Source organism: Magnusiomyces paraingens (genome assembly GCF_902498895.1).
Source record: "Magnusiomyces paraingens strain CBS 517.90 genome assembly, contig: contig2, whole genome shotgun sequence".
NCBI lineage: Eukaryota > Fungi > Ascomycota > Dipodascomycetes > Dipodascales > Dipodascaceae > Magnusiomyces > Magnusiomyces paraingens.
Window position 1 is genome coordinate 4,561,856 of NW_022474068.1, and position 13,801 is coordinate 4,575,656.

The 13,801-nt window shown below is 35.1% G+C and overlaps 3 protein-coding genes across 3 annotated transcripts; 2 read left to right on the top strand and 1 right to left on the bottom strand.

The window, feature by feature from the left end:
• Positions 1-6,886: 6,886 nt before the first annotated feature.
• On the top strand, positions 6,887-8,338 carry SAPINGB_P003177 (uncharacterized protein; the record flags this gene model as incomplete). Its single annotated transcript, XM_031997895.1, has 1 exon — positions 6,887-8,338. The coding sequence occupies one exon, from the start codon at positions 6,887-6,889 to the stop codon at positions 8,336-8,338; it is 1,452 nt and encodes a 483-aa protein (XP_031853786.1).
• A 233-nt stretch (positions 8,339-8,571) lies between these two features.
• Positions 8,572-8,963, bottom strand: SAPINGB_P003178 (uncharacterized protein; the record flags this gene model as incomplete). Its single annotated transcript, XM_031997896.1, has 2 exons — positions 8,572-8,900; positions 8,960-8,963. The coding sequence occupies 2 exons, from the start codon at positions 8,961-8,963 to the stop codon at positions 8,572-8,574; spliced, it is 333 nt and encodes a 110-aa protein (XP_031853787.1).
• A 450-nt stretch (positions 8,964-9,413) lies between these two features.
• SAPINGB_P003179 (uncharacterized protein) lies at positions 9,414-11,849 on the top strand (the record flags this gene model as incomplete). Its single annotated transcript, XM_031997897.1, has 1 exon — positions 9,414-11,849. The coding sequence occupies one exon, from the start codon at positions 9,414-9,416 to the stop codon at positions 11,847-11,849; it is 2,436 nt and encodes an 811-aa protein (XP_031853788.1).
• Between the last annotated feature and the right edge of the window lie 1,952 nt (positions 11,850-13,801).

Genomic DNA, 13,801 nt, shown 5'->3' on the forward strand with positions numbered 1-13,801 from the left:
CTTACAATATTCTTAATTTATGGTGACGATGAAGGATCTATATTATACTACGAATTACCTAAGAAGAAATGAAGAGAGCGTATAATGTAGAAAGACTATATTTAGGACTTACTAAGATATAAGCCTCTTAGATCAGCTCAAAAAACTTGTAGGACTAGATTGAGTTACTAGAAATTCAGACTAGGTCGTAGGTCATCAATATAATCAAAAGTATCTGGAGAGAGAAGAAGAAGAAAGTTGTTATTCCAAGGGAGAGTAGAAGTCCTTATATAGACAAATAAAAGCTCATAATTTTAAGGGACTATTTTGTCTCAAATTTGGTTTATTAATGAAACTGGTTCATAGTCAATGTGCAGTTATGAAGCAATGGACGTTTGGGGTAAGTCTGTGACATGAGAAGTAAGATATCCTGGTTCATGAACAATGTAAGATCATGAAGTAGTGGAGGTTTGTGAATGTATGTAACAATTGAATAAGGGCTTCTGTTACAATAAGTGTAACAGAACTTGTTGTAATTGTAATATATTATGGTGGACAATGAGAAAAAGGGAAGGGTTTTTTAAGCTTTCATCGAGGGTGTGGAGTTGTTCCCATAGTAAATAGACTGGACAAGTTTTCAGTATTATTTAGATGACTGTGCTAATTAAATTTCCTATGAATTGAAATGCTACCCTTGTAAATACCACTATAAAAGAGAAAGATATGTTAGGGTTAGGGCTTTTTGAGGTTTGAGAGTTTTTGGTGTGGCTGTATTTATTAAATTCTATATTAATTGAAATGCTACCCTTGTCAACACTACTATAGGGAAAATATTTGTTAGGGTTAGGTCAAATATATTGATTTTGGTTCCATACGTTGATCTAAATCGCTTGTTTGTTTGTATTCAAGAAATAGAAATATATCATCAGCATCAACTCTATCCTTTTTGCTCTTACGATATAACTTTTGGTTTTCACACTAAATTTTTAATTTTACTTCAACAACCTATCTCCAACTGCCCGAAAATAACTCCTGATTCTAGCTTACAAAGAACAGAGGGCTCGAAAAGCAAAGCTTTCCAACCTTCTCCACATATCTCAATAGACTCTGTAATTGTATTTCAATGTCTCTTCTAACAGAGTTTATCTAAATTAAGATATTAATTATGTGGCTGTATTGATTAAAACTTCTATTAATTGAAATGGTACCCTTGTCAACAATACTATAAAGGTAAACTATCTGTGAGGGTTAGGGCAATTATATTTTATTAGTCGCATACTTACATCATTTAGATAAATGTGCTAATTAAATTTCCTATAAATTGAAACTCCACCCTTGTCAACCCTACTATAAACATATACTTACCATTGGGGTTAGGGTTAATAAGTGTATAAATTTAGATTGGAATATTATTTATGAGGCAGTATTAATTAAATACTCTATTAATTGAAACAACACCCTTGTCAACACGACTATAAAAAAGGATTTTGTATAGGGTTAGGGGTACTCTTGTTAGGTCTAGATATAATTTAGATGGCTGTACCGATAAAAATTACATAAATAATCCTTGCAAGGCTTCCATCCGTTAAACCACCATATAAATGAAAACAACCCCTTGTCAATTTTTAAAAAAATTGTGGTAACCATTAGGTTTAGGGTAACCATATTTTTTTGTATAACTTTGGAAGACTTAAAAACTTGATATATATTATTTCATAAGTCAAATTGGTTTTAAATATGAAAATTTGATGTTCATAATTCAAAGCTATGGTTTTATGGATAAGATAATTTTGAAAATATAATGTGGTATTCATAAAAAAAAAAAAAGCAATTATGTTTTATGGATGGAAATATATATTTTAAGATAATTATGTAGAAGTTGTATGACTTGATCATTTCTTTGGTTAAGTAGAACCCAGTTTGGTGTGCATATAAATTCTGTCACTTATCAATGAAATTTCCATATTTTTAAACCAAAATATTAATAACTGGATAATTTATGTTTCGATTTTATAAGGGATTAAATAAACCGAGTTGGTCAATCTTTCAACTGGAATTACAATCAAACCACTATTCATCTTTTACGTAGAAAAGCCTACTGAAACCATTTTTAGTTTTTAAACCAATATCTGTATTGGGTCTTATGAAAACGGTTTCACTTGTTAAGTAAATAACAAAATCCTTAATCAAAATTCCCTGGCATTCCCAATTAGTGTGAGAAACTTGAACAATAGTAGTTAAAGCTGCTTAAATAGAAGAACTTTTTCTGTCAGTTTGTGTGATATCTTAATTGGGCTTAAAAATTATTAAGGGAGAGCCATTATTAAATTATTTGTTATGAATCTAATAGTTATAAATAGCTAATGTTTTGTTTAATAATTTAAATGCTTAATATAGATTGATATATTTGGGTAGTTTATTGCTACAGGGAGGTGAGTTCTGATTCAATCATCCATTAATTAAAAGGTTAGCTGCATTAGTAAAATCTGGAGTTTTACACCAATTATAATAAGATCCTACAAAGCACACCATAGTAACTTCAATGTGTGAACAAATGATGTCTATTTGCACAACGTATTGTTTGCTTGCTTGTTTGTATTAATTTAAGGGTTTTAAAAATATTTGTTCAACGTATTGATAGTATGCAGAAGTAAATGAAGATGGGTTATAAGGTCACCTTGATTTAAAGCGAGTTTTAGTTGATGCAAACAAAAAATAAAAAATAATGGTAATAATGAATATTCAAAATATGATACAAAAGTTTTTCTTTTTGTCATAGTAAATGGCAAAGCATTAATTATCTTTGTTTCTGGAAACAATACTTTAAGAATCGATTTTATTGAATCAATCACGAGCAATGAAAAAAAATAAAAACTGGGAAGCCCCGCAGGTTCACTTTTGGATATTATTTTGTTGCTATTGAAGCATTTTAAGTTATTCAATTAGTCTTTTAAATTATTCATCTGAAATGACCTAGCCATCAGATGGGCCAGAATTAACATTAACATAAAATTCAATCCAGTCTCCAATGCAAAGGGTATTTATTGGGTTGGATACATAGTTTATTCCATTCATAACTATACTCTAGTAAACTTCTTTTTGTTTTCTGTCTTATCAAAGGAAAGAAAAAAAAATGGCCAACATTTTTAAAGGTTTGTTTGAATGAACTTAGTATGAGGACTTAAAAGAGTAATAGGTAGCAAAATCTATCTTTTTAAAAAAAATCTCCATTTTTTAGGGCTGCTCAGAAGTAATAAAGATCTTTTTAAGCTTTACGGTAACGATATTTTTTTTTTGAGTTGAATCATTGACTTGAAATCCAATGTTCTCAGAAGAAGAGAAAAAAAAATCATCCATTGGTCGATCCAATATTCCAAGCGGATTCCTAAATTACTTTTAAAAAATGAGACTGTCTTAGCTTATATTTTTGGAAATAAATCTGGGGTAAAAGTGAAAAAACGAAATAGCTCAAAATACCAAGCAAACAAGAGCTTCATGAAAGTCATCAGTATTGTGAAATTGATTTTTTTTTTTTGGGGAGTTTAAGTTTTAATATTATTTATCAATTTCTTTAGATATAGCTTGAAGGTATTGACAGAAATTATGTTAAAAAAAATACGCCGGATTACCTCTCTACTATTTAAATACATCTGGGGCACCTTATGATACTTTTTTTTTTGCAACTGTAGATTTTTCAGTTTATAGGACCATAGATATTTCTTTTTCTAAAGTAAAAGTCACTGTATTATTTAAATACCTATCTATGAACCTATCAATCATTTGTTTTAGCGGATTAAAATCACAGTTTGGTAATAGTCAGAAATTCTACAGTGAAGCAAAATAGTCACTTGAAAACATGAATGTTATTCTCTGACGGTTTTTTAATCAATTTGATAGATAATTTTGTGGAATTTGCTAATGTTGATAGCCTTTTCTTTTGGGTAATATTGAAGGTTTTCTTTTAAATTAGGGCTCAATGAACGTGGTTATGCCTCTGTAGATCTCTTTTTATTATTTGTTTTTCTATTTTTCTTTACTGTAGTTGCCACCGGAGGTTTTTGATACTCAAAAAAGCACCTAGAAAAAGTTGGCCGTTTATTTACTTTTAGTCAGGTATATTTATTTTCAATATTTTATAATCATTTTATTGTGGAAATCCATAATATCCGTTTGGTGTTTGAGAAATTTGTAAAGAAGAGTGGATTATACGGCTCATTTGGAGAAAGGTGATTTAAATAGACTGATTAAAGTGCCAAAGTTGAAAGTGGTGATAAATATTAAGGATATCGAAGTAATTGAAACATATCAAAAAAAGTTGTTCATTTGGTTAACACATCTTATGATTATTATATTAGTGTTGCAATTCCAAATTTGAAAGTTATTCATTGAGCTAGATTAAGCTAGTTAGAAATACAGAATTCTTAAACTATAGAAAAATGGGTTTAATTAAAAAAAGAAAATTGGAAATAAAATAGATGGTTAAGTTATTTAAGATTCAACTAAAACCCTGTCTTTATATGTCATCAAAAAAAAAAAAAGAAATCAATGATAGACTGGGTTGAAAGTTGATTGCTCTGATAAAAAACATCTGTCATTTAGGAGAAGCTCTTGTGCATTAATACTTTAGCCGTGCAGAGCCACTTATAAATAATATTGTTTGTATGGTTAGCAATTAAAATCATGCTAAAAAAATCCAATACCCCTGTACATCCCTGTCAAATAATTTAAATCCCATAAGGGTTAGGTCATTTTATGCTGCATTTTTTAGTTGGCTGTGGCATTTAAGAGAATGTACTCTTAAATTTTAAGCAATTTGAAAGCCCACCCCTGGACTCCCCGTCAAAAGTTAGTGTGACCGTATGGGTTAGGGTAACTTTATTTTTGGGTTGTTGTAAAGCACTTTATCAGGGTTTGCATGCCCTCCTCCCTCTTTCTCACCCCCTCAAAATCACAAATTTGGCAATCATCCACCCCTTAAATACCTTGCACTGTTTGAGTTAATTTTTTTTCCCTCTCATTTCTTCCATTATTAATTAGTTTTTTCATTTTCCGTACTCACCCTCCCCCCTCCCCCTGAAATTTCCATCACTTGATCAAATGATACTAACTTTTGTATATGCTCCGATGAAACCCGCCTTTGTTTTTGCATTCGTTACTGCATATGTGAGCTTTTCTTCTGCAAAAATCCCAATATGATAAGTTTGTCAGTTTGAAAAAGTTTCGAGAGGAAGCTCAAGCCGTTAATAGTAGTACTTATATACCCCTGAATTTTGATTTCCACTGTGCCTATTAGAAAGGTTTTAATGGTACTATTGAGTGTTTTCACAAAAAAAAAAAAAAAAAAAAAAACTTTAAAGAAGATGTATAGATGATTGTTGACAAGTTCACGAATCTGTGTGATGCTCATCGAATATAAGACCATTAGTTTGGAAACAAGCTACATCAAAATAAAAACTTTTATCACTTCCCAGGGCGGTTTTTTTTTTGTTAAAAAAACAATCGGTTTCCTTGGTTATTCCTTGCAAGAAAATATCACCCATACAATAGTTTGTCTTCTCATATTTTCTATTGTAATGGAAAGGGAATAGCCATAATTATGGCTATTGGTACTTATTGATTTATTTATAACATTTATAGTAGACTTACAACAATCTAATTAACTAGTGAAGATACTAAAACTCGAATGTATTTATTTGTAGACTATGTAATGGTAACATGTCTGTCCTGTTCTTCATTGGGTGTCCAACTGGACGATGGTTTTTAGAACCAGGTGTAGAAAGTAATGTCAGTTATTTTAAAATAAGAATTAAATTAACAAATTATTATCCAGCTGAAGAATTATCTGGTTGTTCTAGTTAATGGTCTTAAATAGAAACGGTTATTTACCGTCCCGAAAGCCACTTTTTATTGATATTCTTGAACTTGCCGATCTTTCAAATTGAATAACCTTATAACTGTGTTTGGAGTTCTTGTTACAAAAAGGGACCAAAATATCTGGTTCGGACCATTTCAAAAAGTTTCTTAATTTATTATTATTTTTATATTTTTTTTTTTAGATTTTAAAAACAGATTTTCATTACCCAGTGTTTAATTTAGTTTGCTCTGAATTAGGATTTTAAATTCCCTCGCATTTTGGTGGCAATTAATTAAAATCCAAGCCATTTGATAAACCTTTCACGTCCCTTGAAAAATAGAGCTGTGATTCCACCAGGGTTAGGTTTTAAACTCTTTCCCGATTCTAGATCTTGCATGAGCTTTTTAGTTTTTTTCTTTTTTGCAAATTTCAAATAAAGAAAAAAAAAGTACATTTTCTTTATTTACTCTTCTTTAATCATCTAAAATGTGAATTGAAAGTGTTGAGCTCAAGAAGAGATTTTTGTCATTTATTCTAGTTTACTATATCACCTGTTCCCTTGAAACATTATTTAACTCCCTCATTAAACTAAGCAACTACTTTAAACTTAACCATGTTTTGTATAATTCCTTTTTTTTTTAGTCGTCTAAAGAATTTCTCAATACCCTCTTTTCAAGTTTTGATTCTGATCCAAACATATGCACCAAATTTTTCGAGAATATTTTAAAGAATTTCTTTAAAATTACAGCATTTCTTGGTAAAATAAGCATTAATGGGATCTGCCAAGTATACAAATACCCCTCCTCCAGTTTGCATCAAGTGACCAATGTTTGGAAGAAATTAGTTTTTTTTTTTTTTATGAACGTAGCTTGTTATAACAAAGTTTTTTTTTTTTTGGTTAAACAAGGAAATTCTGATCACGGGGAGGTAAATTGATGGGCAAGTATAAATACCCCAGACCATTTCCTACACAATATTCTTGAGATTTCCAATCCATGATTACCTTAAATACCTCAAAACCTATTGACTTGTGAGAAATACAAAAAAAACAAAATGCCTAGATACAAATTTGAGCATCAAAAGCATTACCACGTCTATTCTCGACGGGTTTTGCGTACAACCGCTGACCATACCCGTAAACAACGACAAAAAAACTACGTTACCACCATACCGTCGATGACGAGGTCCGGTAAATGGTCATATTTCTGTTCCTGGGAGTCGGACAATTCGAGTACGCAATCACTTGAAATCGCGTGGAGAGCGGATAATAAGAATAGCTCTGTGATATCCAGGGAACTAGACCAGTACAACAACTATAGACACACCTGGATTCCTGGGCTGACACACCCTAGCACGGCAGTAGCAGAGGATGGAACCCCATCAATCCCCACCATGTCGTACATGGTACAAAACTGTGCAGACACAGGGCCACCTCAAGATCCGTACCTGGTCGAGTGGACGGGGAATGTATGTTTAGACTTTGAAAATGTAAAGCTGACAACAAGCACTGGGCGCAAGTTAGTATACACTGGGGTTATATGTCTTGCAGTTGTTGCAGTGACATGTTTGTCCTCGGTTTATTCCATGGCCATGCCGGCCATCACTCGCGAGTTTCTGGGAGACGACGGACAACAACCTCCTGCCGTAGTAACACTAGGGCTGACGCTGTATCTTTTGGGAATGGCGGTTGGGCCATTAATATTTGCACCGATGTCCGAAGTTTACGGTCGCAGAGCCATGTATGCAGTATCATTTTTCTTTGCACTAGGGTACAATTTTGGATGCGCGTTTTCCGAGACTTTGGGCGGGCTTCTTACATGCCGGTTCTTGACAGGTTTATTTGCATCAGGGTTTTTGGGCATTGCCGCTGGAACTATTGCAGACTTGTATGCAAGTGTAAGCGAAATGCAACTTGCTAGCATGTTATTTACAAGTGCACCGGTGGTAGGTCCTGCAATCGGTCCCATGTTTGCAGGGTCATTGGTGCACGAAAACGGAGGCAGCAACTGGCGATGGTGTTTCCACGTCATGTCGATGGTTCTAACTGCAGTGTACTTGCTTGTTGTTCTAGTTGTACCTGAAACATGTGAGGCCATTTTGCTTGAGCACAAAGCGGCGCAGGTTCGTCGAGTGACTGAAAACAATGAATACTATACCGCTCGAAGCCGGGCAATTTTGCATCGACACAAGGGGCTTGCTGAGCAACTTCCTGGACACATGCGATGGTTTGTGCCCATGCTGGACTTGGCCATGCAGGTGTGTAAAAGTGCGCAGACCCCCGTGCGTATGCTAGTGCACGAGCCCATGCTGGCGCTACTATGCGGGTACTCTGGACTACTGCTAGCTGTAATGTACATGTTTTTTGTTTCATACCCACGAGTGTTTGCACAGACGTATGGGTTCAATTTGCGTCAGGTCGGGCTGGCATTTAATGGGTTGTTATGTGGGGCATTGGCAGCTATGCCAACTGTATGGATAAACCGGTGGTGGGTTAGAAAGCAATAGAAGATATTGAGGAAGAAGATAGATGGAGAAGAAGGTGAAGAAGGTGAAGACCAAGATTCTGATGAATACTATGAGCCTGAGATGCAATTGCCACAATCAATGGTTGGATCTTTGGCGGTTCTTATAGGGATGTTTATGTTTTCGTGGTGTGCACGTCCAGGGGTTTCGTGGGTAGTTTGTGTGATGGGAGGGGCTATTGTAAACTGGGGGAGTGTATTGACGAGCAATGGCATTTACACGTACACGTTAACAGCATGGGGTGGCAATTGCCAGTGTGGAGAAAGCCGTAAGGTTTCAAGATTAGGATTAGAATTAGGATTAGGATCAGGACAGGCGGCGGCGGCGGCGGCGGCGGCGGCGGCGGCGCCCCTAGATGGAAGGTTGCGCGCAACTTGGGCAAGAAGAGTGGGCAGTATAAGTTTAGGTGAGCCAGCAGCAAGCTTTAGAACAATGGCAACAGCAGCAAGCGCAATGGCATGCAATGCACTTGTACGAAGCGTGCTAGGAGCTGTCGCACCGCTAGCGGGCCAGTCAATGTACCGGCGGCTGGGGACTGCATGGGCTGGGACGGTTGTAGCGTGTTTGTGTATTTTGTATGTGCCGTTGCCCGTATTTTTTTACACATACGGTTGGCGTTTGCGGAACCCGAGCCGGTATGCAGTATGAAAAAAAATAAAGCCAAAAAAAAAAAAAAAAAAAAAGGACGCTGGAGTTGCCTTTAAATGGGATTGTGCGGCTCAATGATTATTATTAAATGAAGGGAGTTCTAGCGGTGCGTTAATTTTGACTTTTTTTTTTTATGCTGAATTGCTGGAATCTCATCATGAGGTCACAGAAAAAGTTTGTTTAAGATTGCGGACATAAAAAAGAAGAAAGAAATAAAAAAAAAAAAAATTTTATATAAAAGAATGAGTTTTTTTCCCTTTAAATATAAATAACTTGAAATTCTCTTTTTTTTTTTTTTTTCTTTTATTTATTTTTTATTTGTTTGTATTATATCGTATTCGATTCATTTTTGTTTTTTTTTTTTGGTTTATTCAAAATCCATACATCAATTGATATTAAAACCTCAACTATGCCACACATATCTTACAAATCACCAACATCTCGGGCCCGCAGCTCAGAGAGTCGTGATGAAGGTGGCAACGGTTCTACTCATGTACACCTGCCTCATCTCCACTACACATCTCCAACAACCCTCAACATTCACAAAGAATCCACAACCAACTCAATTCACTCGTCTCTCTCTGTAGCATCACCTCCTGCAACTGTGCCTCACGCTTTGCTTCAGGCCGACAACAATTATTCGTTACGTCCACAGAGTAACCGTGAAGGAAGTTTGAGTCCCTCACGTGGTGGTAATAGTGGTAATGGTGGTACTGGTCTAAGATCAATAGTACGCGACCGGGTCTTGTCACCACAGCCGCGCCAAGTGTCGCCGCCCACACGCATGCTTTCGCCGATGGCAAAAGTCGCAGCTGCCGCGCAGATGGCTGCAGAAGAAGGTGAAACAACCATAGGGTCGGAGACCATGGGGGTTGGACGTGGCATGACGTCGACGGCGTCACCGGGTGCAACATCCCAGGTTGCAGCATCACCGGGTGTAACGTCTCCCAAAGTGCGTCAAGGGTCTCCATCAGCTGGAAAATTGGATGAAGGAAATGGTGTACGTCGGAGAGCAAGCAATCATGTCAAGACTCCTTCGGAATCCTCAACGGGGTCATTGAAATCTTCAGGCTCGTCGAAATCTTCAGGGTCATCGAAATCATTTGGATCTTCCAAATCTTTAGGCTCTAAACCAGCAACTACGGCTGCACAGCAGCAGTCTCGCAAACGGGTAATTTTTGTCAAAGGACAAGAACCTGGTGACTCTTCCTTCTCCTCCACCACCACCACCACCACCACCAATGGACCATCAACAGGTGTCCCGTCTGCAGCTGCTACCGTAAATAACAAAGCCAATACTACTACCACTACTTCTCCTTCTAAGCGGTCTGCTGTTAAGAAGCGTGCACCGACAACTCAGCCCAAAAGTGTGCAGCACGAGCTGCCAGATATTCTGGTTTACCCAACAGACTCACCATCGAGTGTGGAAAACAAATTACAGGCACTGGCTGTTGCACTGGCACAGATTGACGACGATGTAGACGATGAGGGGATAAACAACAAGGTGAGTGACGTACAAGATCCAACATCTCGGCGGGGGAGTCTTGCGCAACACTTGGGAATTCACATTTCATCCGACATGGACACTGCGCGGGCAGCAGCCGCTGCCACCTCTGCTGCCACCTCCACTGCCACGGCCAAACGACCGTCTGTGGTGGATCCGCAAGACGTTAACGAAACAGACACAACGATTCTGGCAGCGCGGTACAGAGCAGATACGTACCGCAAGCTCAAGGAGCATTATTTGGCGACGCAAGGACCTGAGGCACGCCAGGCATATGCTGCATGGAAGGCCCGGGGAGAGATTGCAGGGGAGCCTGGGGTTACAGTTTTGGAGCAAGAGCTGCTTGCTGTGGAAAACAATTGCAATGGGCAAAATGGGTCAAACATAAGGGACACAATAGCAGCACAAGGATATGGGGATGGGAGTGTGGACAATGGAGGGCCCATTGGGTTGAGTGTTTTGGTTGCAGCGGCTGGGGTATCGATACCTCGAGAGGGGAATGATGACGAGGCGGAGAGCGTTTTGGAGGCGGAAAAAACACGAGGGTATCAGAGTCCTAAAGACACCCTTCGGGATGCTAGTACGGTTGCAAGACGGGCAGATAGCATTGCGAGTTTGGGGGCAATGGTAGTGCACCTGTCACACGTACGGACGGGCATGGGACTTGCGCCAGATTATGATTCTGATGGAGATGCTGATCCACGGGAGATTTTGGAGGTGGAGTCAGGAGACGAAGCATGGGGTGTTGCAGCTGCAGATTTGAGGGCGCGTGCAGAAGATTGTGCATGTTTGGTAATTGGGCAGGCTCTTGGTGATGAAGGTAAAGAAAATGCGAATAAAAAAGAAGAAGAAGAAGAAGATGATGATGATGATGATGGGAAGAAGAAGAAGGTGAAGGGAGAATTTCAGAGTAAAACAACAACAGGAATTGATGGACCTGCGGAACGTCGGGCAGCTATTCGGGCGTTGTTGGCAAACCGACGAGCCAATATGAGGGCGCGGTATGGACCCAGGGCAGCAGCACAGCTGATGGCAGCCGATGAGGCTCGAGCTCGTGCTCGTGGGTCTTTTAAGCAGGAGCGGGACGAGGGAGATAATTTTGGTGGAGAGAATAAAAAGAGAGATGGAAGTACTACGATGAGAGTTAATAGAGGGAATGAGAGTCAAAGTATGAGCATGAGTATGAGTCTTGGTGGAAGTTTGAGGTCATTTGGAAGTGTTTTGGGGAGACTTGTTGCAGGAGGGATTGTTGTTTTATTGGCATGGTTGTTTGTTGTTTTACCTGAGCAGTGGCCGTACTATGTAGGGGCTGTTATAGTGCTTGGGGTTGTTAGTTATTGAGATTAAAGTTTTATGTTTTATGTAGTAAAGCTTAAGACTTGGAGTTTAAGATTTTATTTTTTTTTTTATTTTTTTTTGTACAAAAAGAAGAATTCCATATAAATGAAATAAATGAAATAAAAAATAAAAAATGAAATAAAAAATGAAATAAAAAATATAAAAATTCAGAACAAAGCAAAACAAAAAAAAACAAAAAAAATTTTATACACGTGCCATTTTATTTAACTAATTTCTTATAGTATCAGTGCAATAAGAAATAAATAAAGAAAGAAAGAAAGAAAGTACAATTGTGCTTTGTAGAAGGTAGTTTTATTCATTAATCTTTTTTTTTTTGTTAATATTGATGTTATTCATATATATGTCAAAATGATTTAATTTTGTATTGTAAAGTTTAACTTATTGATTTTGGTTGATTTTGATTGATATATATAAAATTGAAAAAAAAAAAAAAAAAAAAAAAATTCGCTTTTTTGTTTTTTGTTTTTTTTTTTATTCTTTTAAATTTTAACGGAGAGATTCGGATAGACATAAAGATAGAGCTATTTTAGTGCAAAGATTTTTAAAAGTTGCTATTATTTTTTTTTTTTTTTTTGTTATAAAATAAAAAAATAAAAATCAACTTATTCTTGTTTTAATTATTATTATTATTATTATTATTATTATTATTATTATTATTATTATTATTATTATTATTAGTATTATTATTATTATACTAACTCTAGTACTACTACAACTAATACTATTAATACTATTAATACTACTTACTACTTCAAGTAATAACTTAACTAGAGGTGATAAAATATATATATATATATTTATTTCAATTATTTTTTCATTTTTTTTAGATTGATATAATTGATTATTTCCTTTGTAATAAAAATATAATAAAAAATAAAAAGGTCTTTCTTTATATATAAATTTTATATATATATATTTAAGTGTTTTTTTTCCCCTTTATTATTATTATTATTATTATTATTATTATCATTATTATCAATAGTGGGCATATACAAAAATTAATCTTTGCTCTTCATCATCATCATCATCATCATCATTCTCCTTCATTACTCTATTTATATTTCATTTTCTTTATATAAACTAATAATAAACCATTCATTATATATATATATATATTGGTATTTTTTTTTTAAAAAAAAAAAAAGAAAACTAACTAAAATCAAATAGTTTCCGATATTCCGTAACTCCCCTCATAATTTTTACTAACTTATTGAATATATTCTCTAACATAATAATTCTCTCCCTCCCCCCTCCCCCTATTCTTACCTTCCCTTCCTCCCCGCATTATCATCATTAACATTGTCTGGAGAAAGCAACTAGAATAATCCCAGTGATAATAATAATAATAAAAATAAAAATAAAAATAAATTTAAAATAGATTTTTTTTTTTTTGTAGCTTTGGCCATCATTATTGTTGTTAAACAATTCAAATGAAGTAACTTATAAATCAATTTTTATTTTATTTTTATGTTGTCAATTTTTTTCTTTCTTTCTTTTAAAAAGCAAGTAGACTTTAAAATTTCCTCTCCCCTCAAAAAAAAAAATTAATAAATTTCTTATCAAAACGAGGCTCTTTTTATTTTTTTTATTCTTTTTATTCTTTTTATTCTTTTTATTCTTTTTATTCTTTTTATTCTTTTTATTCTTTTTATTCTTTTTATTCTTTTTATTCTTTTTATTCTTTTTATTCTTTTTATTCTGTCGTAGTTACCGCCCTCTTCTCTGAAACAACGTTTTTGTACAGAACCCTACTTCTACCCTACCCTACTCTCGTTTTCCAAAAAAAAAAAATTTCATCAATATCATTATCATTATCATTATCATTATCATTATCATTAATCAAATTAATCAATTAATCAATTAATCAATTAATCAATCAACTTCTTAACTTATTAAAATCTTATTTATTAATTGTCTTAGTCTTCTGTTTCATT